We start from the raw sequence: 21,088 nt of genomic DNA, 5'->3' as shown, positions 1-21,088 counted from the left end.
ATCAAATTGAACAGCTTCTCAAATTCTCATTGGATCCTTTGTACTTCTGAACAGTAAGTCACCGTTTAACACAAAGCTATAAATCTGCTGTGTGAAGTCTTTGTGCTCGCGTGGTCTATTAATTCCGCAGGTCAATACCTCACATTTCTCAGAGTGAGCACTTAGTACAATATTGATCAAATGTGTGTAATGAGCCGTCGATAGAAATTGACAGTTGAAAACTTTATGGTCCTTGGTATAATTTGTCGATGATATAATACTTTTATATGATACATTTCAAACATGCAGTTTATTCATCTTTATACGTACATTTGTATTGTATGTGTCTTTTGATTATTTTATATCAAAATCTTTTCCTAAAATTAGATTGATTTCAGTAAAATGGGAAAAGGGGTGATGGTTAAATGTTGTTAGTAAAAATTTGATCTACCATAACTACGTTGTATTTCACAGCTCTCATGTATGTCTGTATTGCAACAGTGTAAAGGGTCTTTTATTGTTGTCATGGCGCGGGTCGGCCAGCCCCGCAATGGAAGTGTTATTTGAACTTTTACTGTTTATTATCCTGGGTCATGCTTAGTTTTAATGCATATTGTTGGTGTTATATGTTCTTACCTGCACATTTCTTACCTTTTTGTGCATGTCCACATTAGTTGTTTAACTCAATTTTTATCTTCGTCTTCATCTTATTTTTTTGACTTGTAAATATAGTTTTTTTCTAAACCAAATATAATGCAAGACCACCTCTCTGTAAAATCTATAGAGATAAAAAAAACCCTGTCACACTTCAATTAATTTTTTTGAAAAAAGTATTTATTTTCAGAGTAAAATAAATGATATGTTGCCATACAAAAAGAGTAAGAAAACAGACTATGTCAAAACTGTAACTGCAGAGAGATCAGTAGAGGAGCAGGTCGTACGCGCAGTGTTGCGTCAAAAGAGTTCTTCAAATAGACGTCCAGGAATAAATTCAGTGTTGTTCACTTGGTTTCACCTTGTATACACACAGCCTCCTGTTGCATCCCAAGTATCCCAGGCCTAGCTTCCGTACCCCCCCACTAAAGCAACATATTGCTATGAATTGTCCCACCACTTTTGTGACATTGGACACACAAATGTTATATATAATTTAAACTCTCCTTTCAAACACAGTCTAATGAAACAGCCTGGGCTTAATGGAATAAAATATATTAAACACCTAATCCTTTAAAGTCCAAAACACATAAAAAATATTACTCCATCATTTTTTTGTCTTAACTCTTCCACTAGGCGCAAGTCAAAAGAAAATATAATGAACACTCTTAGTTGAATAATCCCTTATTAAGACATATTAGGCGAAATAAACTCTGCAGATGTAAAAAACAAACAAACAAACAAACAAACATGGAAATGAAAAAATCTGCTATAGTGAAAACCACCCTGCAGTCTGACACGAGACTAGTAACAAACGTGGACGTATCAGATAGGAATTGCACATTTGCACCACTGAGGCAGTGCCAATGATCCAGCAAGAGAGGAAGAAGAAATTGAACAGTGCTTGATGCCATGAAAACACTATGTAATTAAAGTTTTTGGACAGTTAAAACATCTAATAGGCCACTACAGTATAATAACCCTGTCAGTTTTTCCTGTTCTCTTTTTTTATTAAAAGAAAACCTTCCTGCATCAACACAATAAATGCATTTACTGATTAACTATTTGTCTGTAAACACTTGGCAACTTTTAAATATGAATAACTGAAGAACCACCCAAACGTTTTTTGTTTTATCGTAAGATTCTCATTTTCGAGAGTGACAGACAGAAACACACAGTGCACTGACTGAAAGGAAACCGTGAGTCTTTGCACAGATCACTGTGATCGTGACAGACCTAAAACGATATGGCAACTATAGCTGTCGTAGCATCACGCCCGCTCACTAATAATCAACTAGGACTGAGCCCGACAGCGCTGTAGAGGTCGTCTGCCACCAAGTCAACATAGGATTTCACCGGCAAATCCTCGCTCTTAACGTAAACGACTAAAGTGGACCCTTTCAAAAGTTTATCGAGGACGTGACGCATCAAATAGATTGTATTTGAAAAAACCCAAAATATTTTGTTTCATCCTTTCAAGAAAAGAAGAGTAAGCATCATAAAACATTCCTTTGAGAGAACATGGACGTCCAGTGTCCTTACAAGCTATAAAACGGACTCCATATTTTCACAAACCTCGTGGTCCTCTAGGTTATATATGAACTTTGTCCGATCAACTTGTTTGGGGCCTTCTGTGAGCGAGGGGTAAAACTCAGTCTGCGTCATGTGACCCTCGTGACTTTTGATGTACTTCTTGTAGTTCCTGCGTAAGCAGTACCATGTGGTGGTGTAGAGGAGGAAGGCGATGCCCTTCAGGATGATGGCGAGGCTCACGTACAGATGCCTGTAGGCGATGTTGTCGTACAGCAGGCACGCTCCCCTGTCGCCGCAGTCCGAGCTCCAGAAAAGGCAAGTGGAGTCGATCCCAGCACCAAAGATCAGAGGAGGGGGGATGAATCCTGGGAAAACAGCGAGCCCACAAACTCAAGACAGGTTTCCATTAAAATGACTTAATCATTAGTTGTCTTTTTATTTATCTAAGTTTTTGAGAAACAGTTTCCCTGCAAGAGCTGGATTGTAAAATTTATACCACTCATCTTTATGTTAAATGTGAAGCTATACACTCATCAGTGGGTAATAGCTTAGCTTAGCTTAACCACTGAAGCTCACTAAAATATAAAATATTGGTGGGTATTGGGTATTACTTGATGTCAGAAATGTATTCTTCATGTGTCAACTCAGACAATATTAATTTTGTCAGTGATTACAGAAAAGGTTTTTCCAAAACGAAAGAAACAAAAATGCAAATGGAAAATAATACAATACCATGTCTCTTCTATGTGCAACATGCCTACGTGAATCTTGATAACTCAATTTAGATTTCCTTATTTCCATTACTCCTCCAACCTCCATCTGTTTTCCCACCGTCATCGACTGTACTGTACTGCTGTGTGTTTAATTCAGTTTATTTATTCTCTGTGTGGAAATAAACAAGGCTCATGAAGCAGCTGAGGTCGATTGTGTCGTGTGTTGCTGTGAGCGATGAGATCATGTGTTCGAGCGAGTCTCGGTGAGGTGCTGAACAGTTCTTACCGAGGAGTCGTAGCAAGAGGAACAACAGTCCGAGTGCATAGGATTTCAGCTCTGGGCTCACGGTCCTTCAAGAGAAGAAGACAGAAGAGATTGCTGCGTTTTATCTTTAAAAAATGGATTCTGTGAATGATCAAACCGGTTTCATGTGTTCTTCACAAAGTCTCTCTCATACGTCCATATGTCCACAAAACAACACCTGATTAGGATGATGACAGAGGGAGTCTGGGCCATGGCTCCCACCAGGCTGCAGGCACAGATCACACACAGGAAGATGAGGAAAGACTCCTGGCAGCCTGGCGTCGGACATTTACCCGGAACCGCCGTGGCCAATTCGCTATCAGCTGATATACAACCACATCCCGTCAGGTTCTGTAAATAATTAAAGGGAAAACATTATAGTTCTATCTGCTGCACACTATTTTAACATTTACAAGAAAGCCTGGTGGCAACACACTAGAACTAAATGACCTACACTGAGAACCCCCCCCCCAATTACTGCTAAAACCGCTGTGTTGAGACAGTATTTATCGTGAGCAGTTATTGTGCTGCTGAGCTGATGGTGTGATTTGAATATGTAAGCTATTATTCTGCAATCAGCATCTGTTCTCAGAGCAGCCACTGTACCACTCGTGCTGTAGAGGCAGAACTATGAAAAACTGAGACCATTTTTTTTAATTTGACCAATAAAAAAAACTGGTTCAAAGACAAGTTTTCATCTGTAATTGGAATTTGAGTGTTTCTGCAGTATTGCCATTTGGGTAATTATCCCTTATTGTATTTTTATTGTGTGAAATGATAAATCTTATTGATCACAAAGCGATCGCGGCAGACTAAAGACCTGAGAGATGTTAGACGTGGTTTTAGGGCTTCCTCTCCGGGTGCAGCCGGCGAAGCAGCTGGACAGGTAGGTGACACCGTTGGAGCCGCACACAGGGCTGATGGAGGAGGTGAAGCAGTTGCACTGACTGATGCACTGAGCCTCTGGCTTCTCGCCCACCCGCAGCGTCCTGAGTGGAGACACAAAAAACCCTCAGTATCCTTTCCCACCGGTACAAAATATGTCTGTGCAAGACACACACAAAATCGAAGAAGCACTCTCAACCCTTTAATCAGAGATACCACGGGTTTGCGGTTCACTTTTAACATCTCCATGGAAACTGCACTGCACAGTTTCACCTGCTCTGGAGCAGGTGGGGGGTCAGCCTGATCAGAATCAGTGAAAGTGTAAAGTTACTATTTCTACATGGTCACCATGTGGTCACATCAAGGTAACAAGAAATAAAGGCAATAAGCCTGGGCATCAAACCTTTATACTTCTACAGATCAAGATGTGTCTGTAAGTATTTTTAAACCCTGGACTAATAAAGATCTAACCTGCAGGAAAAAAATACATTTAAAAAAAAGAATATTATCAAAGTGGATCCATGAAAAGTAAATCTAACAAGTGTACAGAGCGGTGTTTGCTTTGTTCCAATGAAGAGGCTCAGCAGCAAAATTAAAAGGAAACGACAACAGTTTTATGGATCAATAACAGCCTCTGATGTTCTAATATGGACTGGAGGACTCATGACACTTCTCTGTAACGCACACAACTCAAGGGGATTTTCTCCTACACAGCATTAATTGAGTTATGGTGTGTCATGAGACCATTACTGTGTAAAGGATGATTTTCTTTCGCCCTGTCTTTCCTGTTCTCTCTCCCATCTTATAGCTTAGGCTTATGATGTGTGATGCTATGATACTGTTGCTTGAGCAGTATTATGAAGTAGTATGAAATAATTAATATAACTACTAAAAGCTGGCATCAAATCAGCAAATTTTATTTTCAGAGAATTTTTAATCAATGTTATTTTTTTTACGAATAAGAATAATTTTGCTTTGAAACATTTAAATCAGGCTGGTGACTGGTTCATTGAAGTATGTTCTGTTGCTTTTATTTTCAGTCGGTGCAGCACTTCAGGACCACAAGGACACTTGCTGTGGAGAAAATCTTTTTGAAGACGCCATGACACGACACAAGCTTTTCGAATAAAACAGCAGCTCACTGCGCCCCAATGACTAGCAGAGATTAAAAGAATTAGAATCTGAATAAAGTTCTCTAACCTTGGCTGCAGTGTTACCTTTCACTGCTATAATGTTGTTCACTGCATTCATTAGGAAACTCTTACAACACAGTGTATTAAAACACACTGAAATTACATGGATACAAGAATAGAATTATGCTTTGGCTAAGACAAACAAACTAAGATGTCATGAAAGTGGAGACTCAGTGACGGTTTTAAAGCTATTGAACATTGTTGTACTTCATGGGAGCAACTCAAAATGTCATGTTGTCACTTTAGAAACTTACATCACACTACTGCAGTAATGTACAGTAAGTATAGTATAGTAATTAAAATGGCAAAATGTGCACTTGTATTCCCTCACCAAACAGTAGCATACTGGTATCGAACATGTTTACAATTTTATCAAAGGGTTTTATTTTCCCCCCTGCAGTAGAAAGATCATTTTTATTTTTAGTATTGGCAACTTCTATATTCAGCGTTAATAATGATAATAACAATAATAATAATGATTTAATTTATAGAGCACTTTGAACAAATCCTGATTACAAAGTGCTTAACAAGGCAGCAGTTCAAATGAATGAGTCAAAAAAATCATCAGAATCAAATAGAATAGTTGAAAAAGACAGTTCAAAGAAAATTAAAAATTCAAGTATAGTCAGGATAGGCTCTCTGAGGAAAGTGTGTCTTACAAAAGGATTTAAAAGAAAACACCCTCTTACTCATTTCTGTATGGGACTGTCACTCCGGCGACGGGACCCGTGTCACAGCCCAGGAAGAGGAAGGAGACGTAGCAGGCGGTGGAGATCAGGTTGACCAACATGGCCATGCGGATGGCTCCCAGCGCCGACAGGTTCAGCTTCTTCACCAGCAGACCCCCCATGAAGATCCCCAGACACGCACATGGAATAGCCGTCATACCTGAAAAAGAAAACTTTATCATACTGGTGTACTGGGGTGGTTTAGTACCATGCACTGGGAGATTTTTGCACGTTTTGCTCTGAACACAGACCTAGCAGCTGGTTCGCTGAGGTGGTGGTGAGGTTGAACTGCTGCTCCAAGTATTTCCCCAGAAAGGCAGCAAAGCCGGCCACGACGGCGATCTCCATACACGCCGCCAGGATGATGCAGGTGAACACTGGGTTCGACAGGAGGTGCTTGGTCACCTTGGGAATCACTGTCATACGGAGGAAAAAAAGGAAGGATGACCATTGGTAACTGATTGTACCACTGCTCTATTTCCACTATTAATATTTCATGTCAATTCTTTATATTTTTTGCAATTCATATATATTTTTACATATATTTCATATATTTTTAAAGTGTGCTATCTCAAACCTGCTGTTTTTACACCGGAATTTCCCAGCTTGGGATGAATAAAGTAACTATCTATTATTATCAAAGGATACTGGGTAGATGGACGGACTGGTCTTTTTTTGGCAACTTGTCAGTTTTCATTTGATTAAAATAAATAAAATAAAATAAAATTAATAATGTTCACAAAACAAACAACTGAGCTGATTCTAGATTTAAAACAGTGGTGGAAGAAACTGCAACTAAGAACATTTACTCAGGTACAAGTACTTTTGAAGAACTTTACTCGAGTACCTCCCTTTGATAATACTTCATACTTTTTTCTTTTCTTTCTTACCACGATATTTGATACAATATATTTGACAAGTCAATAAAATGTGATGCCATTTTGAAGATTAAAGTAACCAACATAATTAAAAAATTGTGGATATTATGTGAATCTGCATCAAATACAAATTAATGCTGAGTTACTACAGTCGTAAAATGTTCTGTACAATAATAATACAAGGAAACCTAAACTAAAAACACTACAGTACTATGTTGATCTTGCATTCGCACCCCTGAGTTGCTGACAGCAGGTGGGGCTGTTGGCAGGCTCGTGGTTGCTTGCAACCCCATTGCTGGCTTTTGGTGGCTCGTAGTCTGCATTCAGAGGGGGAGGGAGCATAACCTGCTCGCTGTCTACCCCCTCCTCTCTCTCCCTGGTCGGCAGCGACTGAGGGAAGCCAAACATGAAGAGAGCCGAGCAAAAGAGTAAGGCACCGCACAGGAGGAAGCCCGCCCACCAGGCCCCGATCCACCGGGGGTCGTCGGGAGTGATGCCCAGTTTACCTGTGGAGAGGCAAGGAAAAAGGTCAAATAAAGCGTGAGCGCCGAAAAGCACAAGAGCAAACGCAACACTGGAGAAATATTAAACTCACTGGTGTCGATGAAGATGGCATCCACATAGAACTTGGTGCAGAGGGAGCCAAGGATGAAGCCACAGGCAGGTCCAAACACCAGCGTGGAGAAGAGGATTCCTGCACAGAAAATACAAACAAACATCAACTTTTTTGTCTCATTTCATAAATTATTTTACTACAGCGACAAAAACAAGTATGACACTTGTTAAAACAGCCATGCATGTTGTACCCTGTAATTCACCAACAAAAATCATTGGACGGTCTGTGTTATTGTGTTATGATGTCAATGCCTTGTACACACACACACACACACACACACACACACACACACACACACACACACACACACACACACACACACACACACACACACACACACACACACACACACACACACACACACACACACACACACACACACACACACACACACACACACACACACACACACACACACACACACACACACACACCAGTTGTTTTGTGTTGTCCCAGTCTGCTCTGGTGGGCAGCTGGAGAGGAAAAATATGGAGCTTGATCCAAAAACCTCATTAGAGGCGGGGGTGAGGGTCTTTGTTCTGTGACACCCACTGCAGGGGGACATACACTCAAAGCTCAGTTTTGGGACACAAATTTCTCTGTGTGTATGTCCTGTGATCTGTGGTGTTATTATTAGACTCTCGTACTGCGTGTTGAACTGTTTCTTTGGCACACAGTAACAAACTAGATCTCGTTCTATGTTTGACCACTCATGAAAAAAAGAGCAAGGCTATAGCTTCAAATTACCACCAACATAAATGAAATTATCCCTGCGAACGCCGCTTCCTCCTGCTGCTTTGCAGCACGAGTAATGGCCCGTTCTGCTGGCTGCAGTTTGGTCGGAGCCTCGCTGCGATCGGCACGGCGTCTCCACTAAGACGTTGCTCCGGTGCCAGGAGCAGCCGCCTAATGAGCAAGCTTGGAAACTGTGACTAAGTTCTGGGCTGAGAGCGAAAGCATGGTCTGCTTCCTGCTTTGACCACCCACATAGGAAGGGAGTCGACTCATTCACATCATAGTTTACTCTTCTTATAAAGGAAATGGCTCAGACTTATTCAGAGTTTTAGGTGTGGCTCCGTACCTATGAACTCGTGAAAACGGGCTCATTTCTGCAAAGCGAGCAGTGACACCAAAAAAGAGAGGGATGGGAATATATTGCTTTTTTTCACACAACACGATTGCAGTTTGCACGACTTGTTGGATGTGAATCAAGTAGCCGTCAGAGCATGATAGGTTTGCTTCTGCTAGTCATGTAACATGTACAGAAGACAGGTAGCAGGAAAAGGCTAACTCTTTGGAAGACGGAAGTTTGAAACAATAGCCTTTAACCACATCCACACACTCAGACACAGAGCTGCAGCTGCTATGTCACCAAAATTTGCCTGTGGTGTTGCAAATGAAGCCTGTGCACACACCATTTCGAGTATTTCCTTAGAAACTGAGTGTTGCCTGCTCATAGCAACAACGCCACAACTGCCTTCACCACAAGAAACCTCAAAGAGGAAATTCAGTTAGAGAAATCACCTTTCAGCCTACGAAGTTTCAGTCCAAAGACCACTGAGGGGATACATGTTTCCACTGAGATCCGTGCCCACCCAGAGATGTGGAGGAAAGGCTGCCTCCTTGATGATAACATTGTGGCACAGAATGAGTCTCGCATGTGGAAAAGATCACTAATCTAAGACAGACCATGCCTTCTTCTTATCAATCTGCTTCGTATGAGCAAGAAAGGAGGGGCGTGCGATTTTGAAGCTGGTGATAATGTCCTCGCGAAGGATTAATAAAAGTCTTTGGTAGCTTTTTTGTCTTAAGGTCAAAGCCAGCATGGGGAAAAGCACGATGCAAAGCGGGGTCATTTTTATGATGGGATTAAGTTGGCATGAACATGAACTGGATCTTGTTGTCACTCACAACACAAGCAAAATGTCAAGTCCAACACTGTTTCAGTCTGGTTTTTTTTCCTTCGTCCATCCACGAGGCTCTAACCAGTTCTTCGTGTAGTGAGATGCTAAGGAAACAATTTCTTTTAGGTTACTACATGGAGAGACTGAACAGACCAACAGAAGTGCTTCACAGCTTCACACGTGACATGAAGTCTGGGATAAGTGTCCAGAAAATTGGGGCCAAACATTCTCCGCAGTTTGCCTTTCACATAGGACGAACGCAGCAGGAGGTCGTCACAGTCAGACGCGTTCACACCGACAGGAACCTTTCAGGAACAGTGTGTGGCATCTGGGTAGAGCATGCAGGAGGCAGGACATGATGATAATTCCGCTGCGCAGAGCAGTGTTATCGTTTAGAGTCATCGACGCGCTCACACGCTCGCTCGCTGCGAGCGGGGGGCTGGTAGGCGAAGTTCCAGAGCAACATTTGCAGACATTTGTGTTCTCATATACAGCCCCTCCGTAAAAAAAGTTGAGGACAATGTGCGAACTTCAGTGCATATCTGACAGCAAGCCGAGAAAAACATCTCCCAGGTTAAAACATTTTGGGAAATAAGCTGAGAAAAACCATTCCACTCTCATGTCAGTGTGGTTCCCTAAGTTAACAAAGACTGTTAACTTAGGGAACAGTTAGCCTAGGCGCTGTCCAAGTGAAACACACTCCACCCAGCAGAGCCTCTAAAGCTCAACGACAACATGTTATATCTTGTTTAAGCGTAGTTTTATGAAGGTATTTTGTGTGTTGGACAATGTCCTGGGGGCACTGTGTAAAGTAGCGAATTGTCATTTTCAAATTTAAACGCGTTAAAAGGTGCTGGTAGGTAGATTTGATTACTTTTGTACGGGGGCTTAGTTTGCTGCTATCATGCCATAATGTTGTAGATAGATTCTCATATGAACAGACTTCAGTGTACAGGAAGTGAGCAGAGATTGACCATACGTGACCATAAATCTGAGCAGATGAAGTCTGCTTCATGTGAAGGATTCCCTCGGGTTCATATCGACAAGCTTGGCTACTTTTTTGTATTATACACTTCTCTTTACCATCAATCTCGCCGCTTCCTCTTTAATTTAATAATTCTTTAAAAAAAAAAACCACACAACTCTGAACGCCACTGGAGACCTTTGCTGTCAGGTCAAAAATAAAGAAGACTCTGTGCCTTTACTGTTATGGTTCATATTTCATGTTTTCACGACAGGATTAAACATAAAAAAAGGAAAACTAAATTGAGCACATTAAATCTCCAGGAAGGACAATACACAACCACAGCCGTGGGTATAATCTTTGTGCACTACTTTTTCCAAACTGCCTCTAAATCCCTTTTCCCTTCCAGCAGTCCTGTTACGAGATAAGTACAAAACAAACTAATTTGTTCATGTTGTAGTTCGCCTAAGCCTTTTAGTATCCTGTGAATTATACTCTCAGGGGAGCATGTCAAATGCAATTCAATAACAAAGCTCTGCTCTGGTGTTTTTGTGTCCCTCTAATTTGTTTAGAGACCCAGTGAAAAGACTGGCAGAGCGACGCCACTGTCCACAGCGCTCGTCTTTTTACGCATATTAATTAACCCTCAGATGCCTCCCAAACACTACACACTAAGCTGACTTAAAAATAATGCTGAGTATACAAATGCAAATACAGATCTTTCACGTGTTCCGCTTGTGGTGTAGCAAAAATTAAAAGTACTTGACATCAGGCTGTTTCTTCTCACACTAGAGCAGCATTTCCACTTTTGAGTACATTACCAGATAAGAGCACCTGTCCTGCATCCTATAGATTTATAATGGTTTAGCCAAAATGCCATGCGAAGTTGAGGCCAAAACAGAGGAGAGGATAAAGGAGATGGCCTGGTATCTTCACAAATGCACTCCCGAGATTCTGTTCGACAAGTATACAAGGCCCCCGGACCCAAAGTTTTGTTTCTTCGGACCATCCAACCCTCGTGTGAGAGATTTTAAACCCAACACATTGGGAGGTTAAACAGAAAAGCTCAAGGCAATCGAAATGTCAGATGCATTATGGCTGCGCCGTCCTCAGCTCATTTCCGGCTCTCACTGTACAAAGGGAATTCCTTCTCCTCCTCCGTTAATCCAGCTCAAGTCCCCTCGGTAATCCGTGGGCTAAATAAGAGCAGACGGACACTGTGGGATGTGGGGGGCCAAACAACAGCTTGTGCCACTTTCACATGGGGCCAGACTGAAACTGAGTGTGAGCTAAATGATCGGTAGAGATAAAGCCAAGAGCCAGTGTCTCAGCTTCCCACCTCTGGGGCTGTAACATGAGTTAATGTCAGAGGGTCAATACAGAGCAGGGACAAAGACACGAACAAACACAGTTTTGGGACAAAGGTATGACACATAGCAGACAGAAAATTTTAGAGTTGGATTTAAACTAAACTATTGAATTTAAGAGACAAGGATTTATTGCGCCTTCAACAAGAATACCTCTCTTCCTCCCCTGCTGTACATCAGACCCAAACATCCTCTGCGTCTTAGTGCAAAAGACATTTCATAAGACTAACCCAGGAGAAACTCCTCCTCCTCAAACAGGCCAGAGTTGTCAGACTGAGCACACACCATTTCCCGCATGTCCACACCCAAGTCGGCTGGCATCGCTCACACTGACAGTTACACAAAGGATTCGGACTATTACTACACCGTGACTTAGAAAAAAATTCAGACGCCACAACCACAGTAACAACCTGCCATCTGCGTCCTCCACTCTCATCAACGGCACCGTTTACAACAGTTTTGTAGTTTGTCAAAAAAAAAAAAATGGACAAATTGGCCTCTGAACAGTATGTTCCATAAACAATGTTACTACATTAAGCACGAATACACAGCTGTAAATCAGCCTTGTTCCCAGAGTCCCAGTAGCATCTCAGTTGAAAAAATACAGATACTAGACAACCATGTAAAAGAGTGTCCCTAAACTTTTGAAGGGGACACCAGCAACTCAAACAAGGTAAATTATTCCCCTTTGAATCATGAATCTTTATACCTTCAATTTTTTAGACTCTATATTTGCAAAATCACCAATAAAACAGGAAAAATAATTAACTCAGAAGCCTAAAGGGTGGGAACCTGACAAAATATTTTGATATATATTTTTGATATATTGGCCAAAATATGCTGTAAATATATATTTAAAAATTATATTTGGCAGTGATTCCTAAGATGTCTTTATCAACCCCTAAATATAATTGAGGCTTGATATTTTACAGTCGAACAATAATCTTTATTATAAATAAAAAGAAAACACAAATGCATCAAAGGTGTAGAACTTGAATTGAGAAAATAACCATTTTTTTCCTTAATTAGATTTTTGTATAAAATGTAAATATAAATATACTTTTTTTCCCCCGGAATTGCTTATTCAGTAAAATTAAAGTATTCCTATCGGTGCATAACGGCAAACATTCATACCAATATGTTTGTGAAAGAATCAGTCATATCGGCTGATATTATTAGTTGATATGAGCCGGAAATGTCAGACGACTGATAATATCTAGTTCAAATGAGGCACAAAAAACATGTATGTAAAAATCTTCTCTGATTTGTGTTTCTTTTAACAGGTCAATACATTCTACTTATTAGGAACGTTTTAAGCATCTGCACACAAGCTTAAGTTAAAAGACGCACGTCAGCATGTTTCCCATTTCATTAAGAAAGTGCATTTCGATAGCAGGTCTTAAGGCATTCATAAGTAAAAAGCGGTTCAAGAGAGCCATCACCTAATGTCCTGGTTCTCAAATGACCGCCTGTATAATATAAAAATCTAAAAGTACCAATTGTGCAAATTGCAGGAAAAATTAATGAATGGGATTAAACTTCCAACTTGTCTGGTCTGTAAAATTTTGTTTCTTCCAGTTTTCTTTTTTGTACTTTGTCTTTTTCACATCTTATCTCCATCTTAAAGTAGTTTGTCTCCAGGCACTCTCAGGGGAACTGATACAATTGTTATCTTACATTTTTCTCAAAGAATATATGATTGAGGAACCACTTGCTCTTCTATCTTTAGACGACACTTACTAACACTCAGACTCAGCGGCTCCGTGACACTCGTGAACAGCAAAACAAACCGGCAGGAAATGAATTTAGACACAAGAAATCCCTTCACTGAGGTCAAATAAGATTTAAATTACAGCAAAATCCAAAGATGGTCAGAGTATGACATGGGTCTAAGCAGATAGCTGTCAGGTATAAAGTCGACGGCGACTGGATTACAAACAAACAGGTGAAAGTCATGCAAGAGTCGGTTCTATTTTAATGCGGTACAGAGGAGATTAATGCCGACCGAGTCTTCAGTGATCCATAAGTACTTACAGCATTAGACATCAGCTTTCACCATAGGAAGTGAAGCCTCAGCCCACCTAAGTGGCTTTTAGCATCAACGTCAACATGAAAACACTATTCGTAGTGAGGGCAGAACATCTTACTGGGCATTTTAAAAATACATCTTAAAAATTATGTAGAACAAATGTTTGGACCATTGCATATTATCAAAGCTTCCTATCGTAGCGAGGTAAGATATGTTTGACAAACCACCAAATCTAAGTCCCTAAAACTGGATGGACAGCAATTATTGGTGAATTTGCATATCATTAACTCAAAATATATTTTTCCACGCTAAAAGGTGGTGTGTTCAAAACAATTATTTTATTTGATCAATGGTCTAAATCTCAAAAATATTATGTTTACTATCATATATGACAAAGAAAAGACAACATTTTGTAGATTTATGAAGCCGGAAGCAACAAACATTTGGAATTTTAGCTTTAAAAATTGATAAAACAATTTCTCAAAATAGTTGATGATTATTTCTCCTTTGATCAACCAATTGATCACCTTCTAAATTGTTGAGTAAAAAACCCCCCAAAAAACTGGTTGGTTTGTCTGCTGGTCAGCTGGTCAGCCATGACCTAAATAACAAGCCAAAGCTTAAAGTGGGGCTCTCGACTCAAATTCAAATGCCATTACATCAGGATCATCCGACTTAAACTTCAGCTTTCATCCAAACTTATAAAATTTGACACCAGCCCTCTGCACATGTGCGGCTGTGATGATGTGACATCAAACCAACATCTTCTGCTCCAGTTAACTTCCACCGAAAGCAGACGAGTGTTCAGACAGTTTCACTGAGGCCATATGCTATATAAAAAGTGCAGCTTAAGGACACATTTAAAACTATTAGCATTCTGACCCGGAGGATGAGCAGTGGGGTTACTGCAGAGCGTCGTCCAGGCTTCGGCCGGCTGACACGCCGGCTTCTCGGCGGCTCCCTTCCCCTCAACACCCTGTCACGTTAAGCCGAGCTCTGGCTCAATCTAAGCCTCCGAGAGGTCGAGGACTGAAAGCGGAGGTCGTCATCGGGCCTCGCTTTAGGCTTCGCTCCCTCATATCAGCAGTCTATTTTAACAGGCTTGTGATACGAGTCTAGACTGCTGATAACAGATGTCATGTTTATGTAGCAGCACAATGAAGTGACTCTCACTGAGCCAACTGTACATGCAGCTCGTGCTGTACGACATCATCTTCTTTCACTCCACAAAACACACCATTGTTTTTGGCGCAGATGCCTGAGTCACCACTGTTTCACATCCTGATGTCACATACTGTACATGGATATTGCTATAAATATGATTTGGGAAATGCCTGTCGACTACGGCACAAATATTGTGTGTGTTGATGAGAATAATGTTGAGCACAATGAAAACTCTGAAGCATTTTTGCAGATGCCAACTATACGTTAATTTGTGTGAGGATGGTACATTATTGTTAAAAAAGTAGAACATAATCTATCCTTTTATGTATTCAAAGAAACGGTATATCACAGAATCAATGTAACTACCCTAAGTAATACGTTCATATACAAAAGTAAAATAAATATCTGTTTATTAGAGCTGAATTGAAGAAATAAATTGGTTCGGAATTAAAAATGTTTAGAACTGATTATAATGCTGCTGTTCCCTTTTACAGTTACAGTACATGTTCTGCATCATACCAGTATAATGTTGATGTCATGTTTTTTTCAGTTCAATTTATAAAAAACATAAAAATAGAGCTGAATCAGTTAGTCAGTTGTTTGATTCACAGAAAATAAAACTCAATCAATTAACTGTTTCACTTATTTAAACAGGCTAAACTGTTGCCAAACACAGACCACAAAAGATGTTCATTGTCCTCTGTGAACTATTTTTTTGACATTCTCTACAAACTAACTGAATAATCTATTATGTAATACAGCAAACACTTGTTGCAACCCTACTGTTTATATTTGCTTTTGGTTTTATTATATACACTCATGCTTACTGTTATAATCAGAGGCACAACATTTGTAAATACTGACTAAAGGGATCTGCTGTGCTCAACATCTCAGCTTTTTTTTTTATAATTCAGGGGATGGGACAACTGAGCTGCCACAACCCACTCGTTGATGACATTACAGACAAAGCCGGTTTCAGTAAAACACAAATGTCATGTACTGGAAAGAAGGGGGGAAAAAAGTTTTTCTGAAACAGTTAAGTGCTTCGTGGAAATAAAAAAACAAAACATTTTTAAATCCACATCTGGCCATCTTACATTATGTAAGAGAGTAAAGCAGTCATATTAAACTTAGGGAAAAGAACATGTATTGGTTGTGTTCATATCCTGTGTCTCCTTACAGATAAATAATAAACGCAAAGAAATGTTAAAGTAAACAAATGAACGTGAGAGGAAATCAAAAGTGGGAAGGATGATTGTTTGAAAAGCAGCTGCTGCATTTCGTCTAAACCAACTTTGCACATAAACACAAGAAATGTTCACAAAACTCCCAATATGGATGTAAACCGGCCAAGCTCTTCTAAACTCAGACTTTTCCATTTGGGGAGCTTCCTTCAGTTGAAGTAAACGAGTTTGCCAAATCTGAAGAAACTTCTTCAAGTCTTTACTGAGATATCACCTAATTTACAAATGGAAACCCCGAAAATACGTACTAATGTCACATGCAATGTAAAAACTGGAAATAATTCAGTCCATGACAGTTTTCTAGACAAACAAAAAATGGTCAATTTTTCATAAAAGCACCTGGAAGGCTACATTAAAATCAGGTGTATAAAAACCAGTGTGATTAAAGCTTCTCAATCATCCAACTTTTACTGTAACTTTCACCAGCTTATATTATTCTGTTTTTTTTGGTCTTTTTTTCCCCCAAGATGTTGAGGTGTATTGTTGCTTATCCTACCTTTTTCTTACTCTTAAGAAGTTGAGTGAGTGTATAGTACGTCTGCCTGTAATAATCTACCTTCGAGGTCAATGGCATTAGGCCTCTTTAACCTGACATGCAGTGACTTAATCTTTAAGTCCAATTAACCTTGTGTCATCACACTCCAACTATTCCAGGAAGCAGTAAAAGCTCCAATTAACCTAAATGGGTGCCGCTAGTGGCCGGGGTGGCTCAGTGGATAGAGCAGGCACACATATACCTATATGCTAAAGGTCCGGGGTTCGAAAATCTGACCTGTGACAATTTCCTGCATGTCTTCCCCCTCTCTCTCTCCCCTTTCTCACCCAGCTGTCCTGTCAAATTAAAGGCGGTAAAAGCCCCAAAATAATCTTTAAAAAAAAGAAGAAAAAAAAGTGCACCGCTAATGTGAAGTGAGTTTTAATTTTTTTTAATTTTTTATGTATGATGTATCATGGGTGTGGATGCATTTGGGTTGGGAGTCAGGTCCATTAGTATTGACATAAGTAATGACAGAATTTTTGTATTTTTTTTTTGACACAACCCCAAATATTGTACATGACAAGATGTGATTGAAATGAGTCTTTAAGCTTTAATTCAAGGGGTTAAACAAGAATATTGCATAAACCATTTAGGAATTAAACCCTTTATAAATGCATAGTCCCTCCAGTTTCAGAGGCTCAGGGTGAACCAATCCTCATTGTTGGTCACAAGACATGTTTCTATGAATCTGTGCAAGGCTGCCGATTTCCAAATATTACAATAATGCTGGAAGCTTGCGTTACTGTAATGCTCTTACAATAACAATCATGTTCTGTCTGTGCCATAAGATTACATAAACAGAGCAGGGATATTTTCGAACAGGGCAGAGGGCACTGATGTGATGTCAGACTGCCAACTCTGTGAACACCATGTCAGCAAAGTAAAGAGAGAGAGGGAGCCAGAGGAAGGGAGGGAGATAAGGGCAGATAGATGTGTGTTAGGAGTTAATGCAACCGAGCAAAGCCTGGTCATGCTGCCCTGCTACAGTGGTCTGTTTATAATCCTGATTCAGATTTTTCCTTGCACAGAACCACAAAGTCTTCATTGTTGGGCAGCTGGGTGGTGGTGGGATGAGAGCATGGAGGAGAAAGGGCACAGGAGCGGGGCAGTAAATGTCTCTCCACTGGAGAGCCACAGCTGCTCTATAGAGGACGAGCAGAGGCTCGGGGCCGCTTGACAGCAGCTGGTAACAGCTTCCTTGGCGGGTGGCTTGGCCTAATTATCAAAACAGAGATGCCAACAACCTGTTTCTCAACTTTCTCCAGAAACATGTGAGAAGCAAGCACACAAAATATACAGCCGACTGTAAAACACCATGTCTGCCACCGATTACAAGGGGGCACTGATTGTGCTGCATCCTGAGGAAGAAGAGGAGAATCGACTGGGGCAGGCAAAGTGTGTTTCGAGGAGGAAAAAATGTTGAATGAGAAGTAGAATGGTAGAAATACAAAATAAAGTAAATTTGATGAATATTATTCAATATTATTTTATACCACAATATGGAAAATAAAGTAAAAAACACAAGTTAATCAATCTTATGTTCAGAACAACAAACCACTTCACTTACCCGTTAGATTCAACATCTTTTAAGTAACTAAAAAAAAATGGAACTCAAAGATTCTTTTCACATCAACATGTTCACACCATGCAGCTACAACCGGAAAATCAGATAAACAGTGGACAGTACAGTAGGAAGTGTTGATTTAATATGCTCATGACACAGTAACAGCAGCCAGATTACTTTGCACACTTTCAATCCCAGGTTCCTGCCTCCAACCACTAAGGTGTAGAAATTGGATTGTTTGATTTTCCCCCCTCTTTTCTGCAAAAACACATCTCCATTTGCAACGGTGGTGCTGAAGCAATGTGCTTATTGTCTATCCTATAGTGTATCCAGGTATTTTGACCTGGTGGGAACCAAGCCCTGAAGGAAAACTGGCTCCTGAAATGCAACTCTATCCACTGGTATATTTGACAGCACACTGAACTCTCCACATATTTTAAAAGAAAGACAAAGAGATGACAACCATGCCCGGGATGGACCCTTGTGCTTTGAGCACGAGACCTAAACAAGAGTGTACAGTCGTACCATAGTGGCTCAGCTGTACATAAGACGGTAATGCTAACATTAGCATGCTACCATGCTCACAATGAAGTTGCTAACATTATGTCGTTTACAATAAGTATTGCCATCATTACCATGTCTAGTGTCTTAGTTCAGTGTGCAAGCATGCTAAAGCTTGTTAATTAGCACAACACAAACTTGAGGCCAAGGCTAATGCCCTATCTCGCCATGTTAAAAAAGGGTGAAAAAACAGTTCCTGAATCCGCCCAATCTGCTCCATTGTTTAGGCCCCTTCTCGGGTCATGCCCCACCTCTCCACCACATTTCATGGAAATCGGTTTATAAGATTTTGAGTAATCCTGCCAAGTCCGACCGACTAACAAACGGCCTGTTGTAGTGAAGCGACCAAATGAAAAATCATCCCTACAGTCACATAATTATGACTCTCTTTAAGTAACATAATATGAATCCTAAAAGACAGTTTTTGTCATCAACCCAAAACTGAGCATTCATATTATACCAAATAATCCCCCCCATAATTTCATTATGACTGAAAATCAACCTGTATTGTGATAGGGGGGAAAAAAAACAACATTTAACTCCATTATCAAATGGAGCATGACACGGTTGGATTAGAGTTAGGACTGTCTTGTTTGCCCACTGAGTAAGTAAAGGTTGACTGAATCAAACAGTCAATTATAATTACCGCCCACGTATTGATCAGAGTCCATTTAATTAGGCACTGTTATCCCTCACTCTCCGCCATCAGTGATATGGGGATTAAGTGCTGAACATGCTTCCAAGTAATCCTAGGAGCCCACAGAGCAACCACTTACACACCATTCAATCAATGAGGCTGCGGATTTGTGGTAAAGCCACGTGCACAGTGTGAATCTGTATTTCCTTAGCAAAGTCCTCATCCAAGGTCAGGACTGCTCATGTTTTATTCTGAAAAAAAAAGAGCAGTTAAGTGCATGTCAAATCCACGATGGGAGCTGACCAGAAGCCAGTGTCACCATCCGTGCGACGACCAGGCACAACAACTGTATCATCCACGGCCGGAGCAGAGGAACGACTAAGCGTTTCAATCCAATAGTAACAAAAAACATAGCCTAACAACCGGCTGTTTCTGTGGCAACGGCTTGCTGATGGTGCTCTGTTTATGATCTGTCTCCTCCCACCTCTTATCCCAATGCTCCTCCCCCAACGGATGACAAAAAATCCCCATTTTAATCAGCAGTGACAGAGCCTGACCCAGATTGCTTCGAAAAGGCTGCATGGTGTCGTGGTGAGGTTTACTGAGGCTACGGCGAATCATGATGGAGAGGAAAACGTACCACAGACACTTTTAGGCCAAAATAAATGCCACAAATCAGCAACGTGCTACAAACAGCACCTTTCCGGCCACTGAGTCTCATGTCCATCCCTGCAGATGGTGATCTGGGGAAAAAATAACCACTTACATGCTTGTGGCGATAGCCAGAAGCTTCACCATACGGCATTGCAGGCTCTGGTGAGACAGCCCTGAGGGTCTCACATCTGATCCGTTTCATACAGAGGTATGACCCATTTGCTGCCTTCCAAACTCACACTTTCTCAGTTCCCTGGTGGCCCAGCTGAGGAATGAAGGGTTCACCAGGCCAGTTCAACTCTTCAATCAGCGTTCGTTGTCGAAAACAAGTATGCCCCATATGTTTTGGTTCATCAATGCAAAGAATCTTGAATCTAATGACCTTATTGGATTCAAGGAGGGACAACAGATTTAAATCGAATAACTCCTTTTGCTCAAATTTGATGAACCTTCACTTTGGGCAGTAACTATTCAATCGCCATGACTTGAAGAGGGAGCGCTGTGGAGTGTGCAGTCACACTCTGTCCAGCTTCATGTTGGCTCAGTTCCTCTGACTCCTTCACATGATTCAATTCAATTCAATTTTATTTGTATAGCGCCATATCACAACATACATTGTCTCAAGGCACTTTACATAGTGAGGTCAATATTACAATATTACAGGGAAAACCCAACAAATCCCACAATGAGCAAAGCACTTGGCGACGGTGGAGAGAAAAAACTCCCTTTTAACAGGAAGAAATCTCTGACAGAACCAGACTCAGTTGTGGGCGGTCATCTGTCTCGACCGATGATGTGACACTCAGCATCTTGTTGACCAATTTAAAACAAAATAATCTCATGTTCAATGCTGTCTCTACCCTCTAGGACCAGACTCAGAATAACGGGGGTTGGTTGTCATGTTGGGGCCCGGCAGCACAGTGTAAACGCCTCTGGGTTATTCAGCTCGTTGCACTTGCCTCGTGTCACACGGGCAGAA

At 40.7% G+C, this 21,088-nt stretch overlaps 1 protein-coding gene across 1 annotated transcript in view; it reads right to left on the bottom strand.

Moving 5' to 3' along the window:
* Positions 1-791: 791 nt before the first annotated feature.
* slco3a1a (solute carrier organic anion transporter family member 3A1a) overlaps positions 792-21,088 on the bottom strand; it is a 31,809-nt gene continuing 11,512 nt past the window's right edge. The window contains exons 3-10 of the mRNA XM_035642481.2: positions 7,463-7,561; positions 7,101-7,373; positions 6,241-6,405; positions 5,951-6,149; positions 4,004-4,172; positions 3,362-3,534; positions 3,166-3,230; positions 792-2,531 (exon numbers count right to left, since the gene is read on the bottom strand). Of these exons, the coding sequence (XP_035498374.1) occupies positions 2,179-2,531; positions 3,166-3,230; positions 3,362-3,534; positions 4,004-4,172; positions 5,951-6,149; positions 6,241-6,405; positions 7,101-7,373; positions 7,463-7,561 (1,496 nt within the window). The 3' untranslated portion in view covers positions 792-2,178. The remainder of the gene's footprint in view (positions 2,532-3,165; positions 3,231-3,361; positions 3,535-4,003; positions 4,173-5,950; positions 6,150-6,240; positions 6,406-7,100; positions 7,374-7,462; positions 7,562-21,088) is intronic.

This window comes from Scophthalmus maximus, chromosome 7 (assembly GCF_022379125.1).
Source record: "Scophthalmus maximus strain ysfricsl-2021 chromosome 7, ASM2237912v1, whole genome shotgun sequence".
NCBI classification, from domain to species: Eukaryota; Metazoa; Chordata; class Actinopteri; order Pleuronectiformes; family Scophthalmidae; genus Scophthalmus; species Scophthalmus maximus.
The sequence above is the reverse complement of the archived record's forward strand: the minus strand, read 5'-3'. Positions and strand labels throughout refer to the sequence as shown.